Source organism: Salvelinus alpinus, chromosome 5, assembly GCF_045679555.1.
Source record: "Salvelinus alpinus chromosome 5, SLU_Salpinus.1, whole genome shotgun sequence".
Taxonomy (NCBI): Eukaryota; Metazoa; Chordata; class Actinopteri; order Salmoniformes; family Salmonidae; genus Salvelinus; species Salvelinus alpinus.
Genome location: NC_092090.1, coordinates 61,745,573 through 61,757,279, shown reverse-complemented (window position 1 = coordinate 61,757,279; position 11,707 = coordinate 61,745,573). Strand labels below are relative to the sequence as shown.

The following is an 11,707-nucleotide window of genomic DNA, read 5'->3' as shown; positions in this document are numbered from 1 at the left end:
TGGGAATGTGATGAAAGAAATAAAAGTTGAAAGAAATAATTCTCTCTACTATTATTCTGACATTTCATTCTTAAAATAAAGTGGTGACCCTAACTGACCTAAGACAGGGAATTTTTACTATGATTAAATGTCAGGAATTGTGAAAAACTGAGTTTAAATGTATTTGGCTAAGGTGTATGTAAACTTACGACTTCAACTGTAGATATTTCCAGCTACAATAGTCATTTACAACATTAACAATGGCTACACTGTATTTCTGATAAATTTTATGTTATTTTAATGGGATTTTTTTTAATTTTCTTTCTAAAACAAGGACATTTCTAAGTGCCCCCAAACTTTTGAACGGTACTGTGTATATCCATTGATTCTTGAAGAATATAAATTATAAATGCCTTATGAGCTTAGTTCAACTGTCCTTGAGAACCAAAAATGTAAGCTTGTTTTTTCCCAATGTTTATAAACATTGTAAATGTAAACAAACACTGTATAGCCTCATAACATGGTCAAAACAATCATTTTTAAATCATGGATGGTCAGTAATTGCATTCATAGCTCTGTTTTAATCTGAAAGTGGTTACATTTCTCCAGGCCCATTCCTCAGCTTTTTACAAAAACAGAGGCAGGATGACCGTTTTGTTATTGTTTCATCTTTGGATTTGCCCTTTAAACAGCTGCATATTATCAAGATATCAAAGTGTCACCAACAAAAAGATAAACAATAGGCCTATAGCAAATGCAGCATATGGTATTCATTTTTCACATGTAAATATCACTTTTCAGTAGTGCTCAAATCATGACATTCCATGAGCGCAGCATTTATTTTTCAACTTGAATCACTGAGCCCAATCAGTCCTTCCATAACAACAAAATCATAAACAACAGAATAGAGCTGGCTAATAAGTGCCTAGTTTAGGGTAAAACAATTTGGCTAAGCTATACTTCCGTATTTCCAAGTCCTATTCTTGAAGATCAAGAGGTATAACATTTATTGGAATGACTGGAATTCTAATAGATTTGAGTTTTTAAGGTATATAATTTAATCATATTATTATATGTAGTAGAAAGTGATCGATTAGAAGACTTACTTAGCCAACCCATAAAGTACATTTTAACATCCATATATGGCCAGCTATGTAAACTTTAACATTGATGTACCTTGCAATAGATGTTGTTCAATTGGTAACCATGTAAAAGTTTTTTTCAAATTGTGATCAATACGTAATATAGTACACATATCATAATTTGGTTGTAATCCAGAGAGGTTAGAAAAATTATCTAGATCCTCTGAGGCTGTGTAGGGATCCAAGTTGTGGATAAAAAACAAAACAATAATCATCGCCAATGACACCTGTTTTTAGGCCCTGGATTTCTAATCCCTTGATATTATTGTTGGATCTAATTTTAACAGCTAACATTTTGATGGCCATAGTAAATAGATGTGCTGATAGTGGACAACCTTGTTTTACTGCTCTTGACAGTTAAAACATTTCTGAGAAGTAGCCATTATTTACTATTTTACACCTAGGGTTACTATACATGATTTTAACCCATTTTAGAAGAGATTCTCCGAAATTGAAATGTTCCAGGCATTTATATATAAACTCCAGCCGTACTTTATCAAAATCCTTTTCTAAGTCAGTTATGAATAGCAGGCCTTGTTTCCCAGATTTGTCATAGTGTTCTATTGTTTCCAGTACTTGCCTTACATTATCTCCAATGTATCGTGCATGTAAAAAACCTGTCTGATTAGAATGAATAATGTCCGACAATACCTTTTTAATTCTATGCGCTATACATTTTGCTAGAATTTTTTGCATCACGACACAGAAGTGTAACAACACCTGTTTCAGTAATAATGAAATCAGACCTTCTTGTTGAGTGTCTGATAATCTACCATTTACATTCGAGTGGTTAAAACATGCTAATAACGGTCCTCTGAGTATTTCAAAAAGGTTTGGTATATCTCAACTCGTACGCCATCCAGCCCTGGAGTTTTCCCGGATTTAAAGGCTTTAATTGCGTCAAGAAGTTCCTCCTCTGTAATTTCGCCTTCACATGAGTCTTTCTGTATGGCTGTTTATTTTACATTATTTATAGAAAAAAAATCCATACAATTAGCTTCGGTTAGAGGAGATGGAGAAGACTGAAACAAAACATATGCTTAAAGTACTTTGCTTCCCCTTTCAAAATATAATTTGGTGATTCATGGGTGACTGTCATTTGCAACAAGTTTTCAGAAACAAACAGCAAAATTACTTTTTTTTTTACAAAACAACATGGCACAATAGAGACTGTGAAATGACCCACACACAAACACACACAGACACACTAACACACATTATTCTTGTTTTATTGTATTGTTTGTATATCGTATTTAAAATGTGCGTGACTGTACTTGTCTATCAGTGTATCAGTGTTTTGTTACTTATAGTGTTTTATGTTTTTGTGTGGACCCCAGAAAGAATAGCTTGTGCTTTGGGAAAAGCTTTGGGAACAAATAAACCAATAAATGTGACCAGTGTTTCTTCTCTTTCTTTCCTCATCACAACGACCAGTGCCTTACCTCTGAGTCCTAAGTTTGGCCTGTTCACAGCACATATACTTAAGGGCTTACGTAATGGAGTCAAGGCATCCTCTTCCACCTATAAAAAGCATCTTCCAGCCTCCAGAACCATCGCTACAGCAACTCATCCCTGTAATGGAGCTGAATAACCGTTGAGAATGCTCCTCTAAAAAAGTGGAACAGGCAAGCAGAAGCAATGAACGAGGGCAGGGTGGGCAGCTAGCGTGGGCGTAATTGGCCTGAAGATCCAATACAGGGGGAGTAGTGACTTATGGGTAATTACCTGCAATGTCCAGAGACGCAGAGCTGTGAGTGGCTGGCTCTCTGGTCGAATCAACCCCACACTGTGCAGCAGAGTACACAGGCTTTGTCTAATTGGCCGATCTGCTTTCTCCACGACACAGGGCTGCTTCCAGGACGCTTCCTGGTCCACTTAGTCACGGAGAGAGACACACACAGATGCATGGACAAATGCACACACTCTCATAAGTATATATACACACACACACACTCTCTCTCTCTCTCTTTACTCCTTGCACCGTCACAGTACATTGAGAAATCATCCGGAATGACCTAAAGTGCGAAATATTATATTATTTCATTCTGCATCAGAAGGTTTATTGGTCAATACATTCAGGCCTTAGCTAAGTTAAATTATGCTCCTACTTCATTCTGCATCAGAAGGTTTATTGGTCAATACATTCAGGCCTTAGCTAAGTTAAATTATGCTCCTACTTCATTCTGCATCAGAAGGTTTATTGGTCCATACATTCAGGCCATACATCTTTGTATCTAAACAGGCATTTCTCCATGTTGTTCATATATTGTAGGTATTGTGAGAAATGACAATGTACAAATACGAAACTGACAAAGATAATATATATATTTATTGTGTACCTTTTTGAAAGATATTGAACATTAAACAAAATAGGAAAACAATTCAGAACACACCAACTTAAGCATGAGAAACCCGTCGAACATCAAGCCCCTTGAACCAGATCCTGTCAAATGATGTCAAGCAGGCTGTATAGCCAATATCATCACTAGCCAATCAACGTCAAGCAAACAAACAAAACCTGAGCCAGCGGAACGTTTTGCAACTAAAACTAGAGTTTACAATGGACAAATTGAGGTAAATCCCTCCCCGTTTCATTCTGTTTGCTACCATTTTAAGAAACCGCGTAATGATTTAAAAGCCACTATAGCCCCCTTCCTCGTCTCTCTTTTAATGTCAACATATGAAAATGTTAAGATGTCTTTGACACAGATGCCATGGGATTGTAGAAAAGCAAAAGACAACACAGAGTTTAGTTACAGCAAGATATTGGCTTATGTCTTGAAATAATACTTGGACTACTGTATCTATACTGTATGACCATATACAAAATACTCTGTATGAATGTTTCTTACAGGTTTCTCCCTGTCCAATTCTTATAAACTCAGCAAAAAAAGAAAGGTCCCCTTTTCAGGATCCTGTCTTTCAAAGATAATTCGTAAAAATCAAAATAACTTCACATATCTTCATTGTAAAGAGTTTAAACACCGTTTCCCATGCTTGTTCAATGAGCCATAAACAATTAATGAACATGCACCTGTGGAACGGTCGTTAAGACACTAACAGCTTACAGACGGTAGGCAATTAAGGTCACAGTTATGAAAACTTAGGACACTAAAAAGAGGCCTTTCTACTGACTCTAAAAAACACCAAAAGAAAGATGCCCAGGGTCCCTGCTCATCTGTGTGAACATGGAGGAGGAGGCATGAGGCATGAGGACTGCAGATGTGGCCAGGGCAATAAATTGCAATGTCTGTACTGTGAGATGCCTAAGACAGCGCTACAGGGAGACTGGACGGACAGCTAATCATCCTTGCAGTGGCAGACCACGTGTAACAACACCTGCACAGGATCGGTACATCCGAACATCACACCTGCGGGACAGGTACAGGATGGCAACAACAACTGCACGAGTTACACCAGGAATGCACAATCCCTCCATCTGTGCTCAGACTGTGTGCAATAGGCTGAGAGAGGCTGGACTGAGGGCTTGTAGGCCTGTTATAAGACAGGTCCTCACCAGACATCACCGGCAACAAGGTCGCCTATGGGCACCAACCCACCGTCGCTGGACCAGACAGGACTGGCAAAAAGTGCTCTTCACTGACGAGTCGCGGTTTTGTCTCACCAGGGGTGATGGTCCGATTCGCGTTTATCGCCGAAGGAATGAGCGTTACACCGAGGCCTGTACTCTGGAGCGGGACCGATTTGGAGGTGGAGGGTGTGTCATGGTCTGGGGCGGTGTGTAACAGCATCATCGGACTGAGCTTGTTGTCATTGCAGGCAATCTCAATGCTGTGCATTACAGGGAAGACATCCTCCTCCCTCATGTGGTACCCTTCCTGACATGACCCTCCAGCATGACAATGCCACCAGCCATACTGCTTGTCCTGTGTGTGATTTCCTGCAAGACAGGAATGTCAGTGTTCTGCCATGGCCAGCGAAGACCCCGGTTCTCAATCCCATTGAGCACGTCTGGGACCTGTTGGATCGGAGGGTGAAGGCTAGGGCCATTCCCGCCAGAAATGTCCGGGAACTTGCAGGTGCCTTGGTGGAAGAGTGGGGTAACATCTCACAGCAAGAACTGGCAAATCTGGTGCAGTCCATGAGGAGGAAATGCACTGCAGTACTTAATGCAGCTGGTGGCCACACTAGATACTGACTGTTACTTTTGATTTTGATCCCCCCTTTGTTCAGGGACACATTATTCAATTTCTGTTAGTCACATGTCTGTGGAACTAGTTCAGTTTATGTTTCAGTTGTTGAATCTTGTTATGTTCATACAAATATTTACACATGTTAAGTTTGCTGAAAATAAACGCAGTTGACAGTGAGAAGACATTTTTTTTGCTGAGTTTACAATGTAAAAACCGATTCTGCTATTCATTCATGATAGATAATTCAGATACTTGATTTAGTCTGAAATACAACATATGGACAGGGAGAAACAAAATATGGATATATGACAGGTGCCCACATACCTTTGTTCCTATAGTGTATTTACTTTTTCTCCCACACATGTTCCCTGATACGCAAAAGTACTCGTTTCATGTCGAATGCTTAGCAGGAGAGCAATATGGTCCAATTTACGCACCTATCAATATAAAACATTGTCATCCCTACTGCCTGATGATCTGGTGGAATAATTAGACACCAATACTGCCTTTGTAAATTATGTCAGTGTTGGAGTGTGCCCCTGGCTGTCCGTAAATACATTTAAAAAAATAAGAAAATTGTGCCATCTGGTTTGCTTAATATAAGGAATTTCATGTATAGCATTTACTTTAACTTTGTACTTTTACTCAAGTATGACAATTGAGAACTTTTTCCACCACTGTACTTAAGTACATTTAAACCAGATACCTTTAGACGTCTACTCAAGTAATATTTTAGTGGGTGACTTTCACTTGAGTAATTTTCTTTTAAGCTATCTTTACTTTTACTCAAGTATGATCATGTTGTACTTTTTCCACCACTGCACAAATGGTAAACAGATGTCTCGTAAGCTTGAATAGAGTTGTTCTCCGTTCTCTCTTCCTATATCTGTAACTTTCAAACATCCATAAATGTGACTCGTTTCAGGAAACTAGGCTTATGTCACAGGTCAGTACTTCATACGAGAGCCGTTTTTTGAATCCAAAATCATTTTGGGGGGCTGAAATGCCTTCTGGGGGGGGGGGCATTAAGGTTGATGATGTGCTTATCGATTGTGACCTGCGGATGCCTTGTTCATCTTGCCCGGTCAGAGACTAAAATGTGAGCTTGTTTTTCCCATTTTAATTTTTTTATAAAAAATAAATAAAACATTTGTTGACGCTTACATAAAATTATTATTATTCATTTATTTTAATTTTAAAGCATTGTAAACTTTTTATTTTTGGTTCAGTGGATGGTCGGTCTGTGGCCATGACGGTCTGTGAGTGGCATTTCTCCACCCCTATCCCTTGACTGTTTACAGGAACAATGGTGAGGTGTTTGCTCTGTCCCTGTACTATAGATTGCCCTTTAACCTTTGTAGCCTTCTACCTGGTGTGTTTAACTTGTCTAAAGTATGGTATCTTTAAAGCTATTTTTTAAATGTTATTATTTGTATTTTTTCTAGTTGAGTATATTATTTATATTGCTTTGTGTTGTCTTGTGTGTGTAAAACTGAATAAACAGAGTTTTCAAAAAAAAAAAAAGTGGTTTTATTTCAAGTTAAAGTGTGTTGTTAGCTAGCTAACGTTAGCTGGCTGGCTCGCTAGCTAACGTTATGTGGATGGTCTTATTATTTCATATCTCAGAGCCATTTTCTTGGCTAGTTATAGCTTAATGTTAGCTAAGACAATTAAAAATTTTGCTACATAAGACTGGTTTGAGCCGGCCTGTCACAAATGTCATATGAGTACTTAATTATTTAAATAATCTGATATCTCTTTCCTTATACTGTATATACACAGAGGCACCTCTGGCTTATTCAGTTGTTTGCAAAGTTTTAGAATGTTGCAGATAGAAAGGCAATGTATAGAGCTGACACTTTTTCATATTCTACTACACAACTTAGAATGATGTCTGTTGAAGACAACGCATTTCGATCTCAACCTTCTGTGAAGTTGCGCCCTCCTGTATACGCCCGTGGTAAGGCTGAATGCAGGCGGGGAAACGTACCTAGCAGCAACATTTCTGATTAGTAACAAAACAAAATACAACACACATAGTTGTTACGGCACTTGTAGATTTCTGTTTCATGCTGGTCTCATCAGCGATGGCGGCAGCAGCAGTTCACTTAATCATTTCTCAATGAAGCAGAGCGAGCAAGAGAGAATAAGCATGCCAGAGAATGGCACACTTGAGCAGGTTGTGTTGTGATATTATCTGTTTAAAAACACTTATCATCATTCATGAATTGTTGAATTGACAACTGAAAATTGATATTGTCCATATTGAACTCTGAACTGAACATTCTTAATGTGCCGGCATAATATATGTTTCATATTTACGAATCGTAATGGTCAAGAGCTCCTGTAGTGAACACCACAAAATAGTAACAGATATTCTGCACTTACAGATAGGCTTTCAGTCCTTGTGATGCAGTTTGTACAGTCTTAGGAAAAAAAGGTGTTATCTAGAACCTACAAGTGTTCTTCTGCTGTCCCCATAGAAGAATCCTTTGAGGAACCATTTTTGCTTCTAGGTAGAAACCTTTTGGTTCCAAGGTGGCGCAGAGGCTCCCGGGTGGCGCAGCGGTCTAAGGCACTGCATCTCAGTGCAAGAGGCGTCACTGCAGTCCCTGGTTTGAATCCAGGCTGCATCACATCCGTCCGTGATTGGGAGTCCCGTAGGGCGGCGCACAATTGGCCCAGCGTCGTTCGGGTTTAACCGGGGTAGGCCGTCATTGTAAATAAGAATGTGTTCTTAACTGACTTGCCTAGTTAAATAAAGGTTAAAAAAACTAGCAGAACCCTTTCCACAGAGGGTTCTACCTGAAACCAAAGGGTTTTCCTATGGGGACAGCCAAAGAACCCTTTATTCTAAGAGTGTATACGCTGAATGGATCTGACAGAATGACCACAGTCATACACAGAGACAAGACTCTCCAATAATGATGGCCCTGAAAGGTTCACATCCACCTTTAAAGCGTTCATTGCCTACGAACAATTATGACTATACCGTACAATGTCCAACACCAAACACATACTCTAGCTCCTCACGCAACCACTGGATCTGACGGTTTCTCTTCGGGATGAAGATGATCTTTCTTCTGATGATACAAGTATAATCTACTGTATCTACGGAGCGTCTTGTCAATCAGTAATGCAGATCAGATACACAAACTAGCACATTTTCAACTCACCACCAGTTTCTTTTTTACAACAATGTGTGTGCGTGTGTATACGTCAGCTCAAAAGCAAAGTGGATACTGTCTTTTCCACGTTTTGAAATGGTGTGTATGTATGTGCTTGCGTGTGTGTGTGTTTGCAAAGTTGGGTGCATATAGAAAACCCTGAGTGTCTAAGTACGTTTCACTACGTCAAAAGAGGCTCATTCCACTATCATAAAGCGCAAGCGACAGCACATTAACGTTGGCATTGCAACTACATTGAGAACAGTAGAAACACACAGAGAAAGACATATTCTAAGTACCTCTGCACATTTTCAGTTCTTGTCCCTGCAATGAAAATGAAGGCAAAGTAAGTAGAACATACAAAAGCAGTCTTTCCTGTATTGTGAGACTCTAGTCTGTGCTCGTTAATGTCTCATTACACAAGTGAAACATGTTCGCTGTTATGACCTGCCTTGTTCTCCATTTATTATGGTAATCAGAGTGAGTTTTCACATTGAGTGCAGACAGGTTGTCTAATGGCTGTGTTCCATACTGTGACCTCAGTCTGGTAGCGATTAGATGACTCTGCCGCAAGAATTCAAAGCTAAATATAAGCATGAAAATGCAAGCAACGTATAGCAAAATAACGAGTGCTAAATGAACAACAATAGTCACCAATAGTCACTTTGCGCTGATTGTGGCGGTAAGTTTGACAAACAGCACACTTAAGTGCTCTGTCAATTAATGAGGCGACAACGATGATGTAAATGTGTGCGTGTGTGTGTGATTGTATAAAATGTGCTTGTTATTCTCCATTACATTCTGTTACTTGATCCGTCTACAGTACAGTTAAGACTTAAGCCAATATGCTACAGTATTAAACATCTATATGGTATATGACATATGTGAGCTTGTTTCTTTACTCACTTCTCTCTGACATTTCTATAATCGATCATAGTAGGAAACATTAAGGTGGGACTGGGTGTGTCTGCAAGGAAATTGTTTACATAGCACCTAATCAGTCAAGGGATAGACACCTTAAAGCGTCAGATAACATACAACTAGAATCATGTCTGAGCTTGTCTGTCCGCGTATATGTGGTGCATACGTTCATCTGTGTGTAACGTTCTATTAGAAATCTGGGCATTTAAAGGTTTCAGATAGTGGGTTTTTGGGTGTCTCGGTCTTAGTCAGACAGAGCACACTAAGATTTGTTCAACACAAGTCTTTCTTTAAGCTAAGTCAAACCAGAAAGGCCAATTTACTCTTTCCTCAAGTTCCAGTATCACTTATATAAAACCCAAACACAACATCTAAACGTTTCTCTTTCCCAGCTTCCCTTCCATCCCCCTCTCAAACAAACATCGTGCCTGTCTGTCTCGTAACATATTTGGTTTCAGGTAGAACAAGACTGTCTTTCTGGTATGATTACTGACTTCCTGGCGTGTGAACTCTGACCTCTACGCCCCAAGGCCTCCTGGGAGGTGTTTTTTTCTTTAAGGCAAGAGGTTGCCTAACAGGTCCGGGGTGAGGTACCCTATGGGCATTGTGGGCAGGGGCTTGGAGGGGGGTTGTGGGGGGCAGGAGGGGGACCTCTGGGGGGAAGGAGGGTTGAGGAGAAGGCTATGCTGGGAGTCAATATCTTGAACCACAGTGTAGTCCAAAACAGGGGGCAGGAACTGAGCAGGGGAGTTGGGAAGGATGTACGGGGACTGGTAGTCCCCTAGGGGGGTGGTATGCAGGAGATAGGGGGGAGGTGGGGGGAAGGCGTGGTAAACCTCCCCAGGTGAGGAGGGGTCAGGGGTACTGATTTGCCGGCCACTGCTCTCTATCGTGTAGCCCCCAGCCTCAGGATCCACCACCAGCAGCTGAGACGGCAACTTCTTATTTCTCCTCTCCTCCTCCTCCTCTCCTCCTTCCATCTCCCCAATCCTCTTCTTATCCTCCTCTGTTGTTGGAGCGTTCTCCGGGGCTCTGACCTGCTGGCCTGGTGAGAGCACCACCCCTCCGGCGGGCATTACATCGCTGACCTGGGCATAGAAGTTTATGTTGACCCAGCTATGAGGGCCTCCCAGCTGGGTCTGGACCAGGGGCCTCTCCCCTCCCTCTAGAGGTAAGCCTGGAGCTTGGAGCATTGGGCATGGGACCTCCATCACCTCTAGGGCCGGGGGGTTGGAGTGGCTCCGCCGGTTCCCCAGGCAGGGTTCAACTTTTTCAGGTTGGCTGGACAGGAGGGCAGCCATCAACATTAGGGTCTCCTGGTCAGGCAGCTCTGGATCATATTCAATATCAGGGATGCTGAGAGAGAGCGAGAGAGCGAGAGAGAGAGAGGAGGAAAGAGAGTTACCATTCCAGTTGTCATCGCTACTGTAAGAGCTGCTTCATGCCTCCATAAGAGGCTCCAGTCTACACTTTCCTAATGTACAGCAGCCTACAGCTAGACACGAATGCGCATCCAATCTATCCAACAAGTATACGTTAATAACAGTAGGCCTACAGTTGACTCTTTCGGTTAGAAGCATACATTATTTTGGATTTGTGTGCCCATGAGAACTGTTTTAACGGCAAAACATAATTCAATGTTACGTAGGCATAGTTACACTTAGTGCATTTTCCGAGATCTCCAAGATCCAGGATTCGTACAGGGTTTAATGTTCAATGTTCGAAGTCAATTGTTAAATGCTTAATAATGACAAATAACACTAATAAATGTAATTCATGTAAGGAAAGAAAGAGAGTGTTTTGTGTCACACAATCTGTGAAGACTCCAAGCAATCAACTCATGAATTATGAACAACTCATGAAATAGTGTGTAAACATGTTTTCATTCAACTACTGTGTTGAATGTCGGCTACCTGTTCTGTATGTGTTCATGTGTGTAAAATTGCCTCGGCTAAGAGGGTGGGCTACCAACAGTGGTGTAGGCCTAGTGATGAGTAAACGCAAGTAAATGCAATTTACCCACTTTTTTCAGAAAAATGCAGTGAAAGTATATAGGGAGTGTTGCTTTTTTCACCTCAACCGGCAATCAGAGATTACCCACCAATTTTTTTTTTACCACTACATCACTGGCTGCCGGTAGGCCTGTTTGAATTTCATGGTAATACACATTGAAGCCTAGTCTAGTAAATTGACCATCCCGTTTTTCCTGGTACAGTTTCAGCCACATTTCAGCTGTCCCGGCGACAAAATAGGTCCATTTGTAAGCAAGATGCATCAATTAAAGATGCACTATGCATAACTTTCCTGGTTGCAAAAAATTCTAATAGTTCGCCTAATTTCAGTT

The 11,707-nt window shown here is 40.7% G+C and overlaps 1 protein-coding gene across 1 annotated transcript in view; it reads right to left on the bottom strand.

The window, feature by feature from the left end:
* Window positions 1-3,424: 3,424 nt before the first annotated feature.
* LOC139576438 (growth hormone receptor-like) overlaps window positions 3,425-11,707 on the bottom strand; it is an 81,533-nt gene continuing 73,250 nt past the window's right edge. The window contains exon 10 of the mRNA XM_071402559.1: window positions 3,425-10,719. Within this exon, the coding sequence (XP_071258660.1) occupies window positions 9,918-10,719 (802 nt within the window). The 3' untranslated portion in view covers window positions 3,425-9,917. The remainder of the gene's footprint in view (window positions 10,720-11,707) is intronic.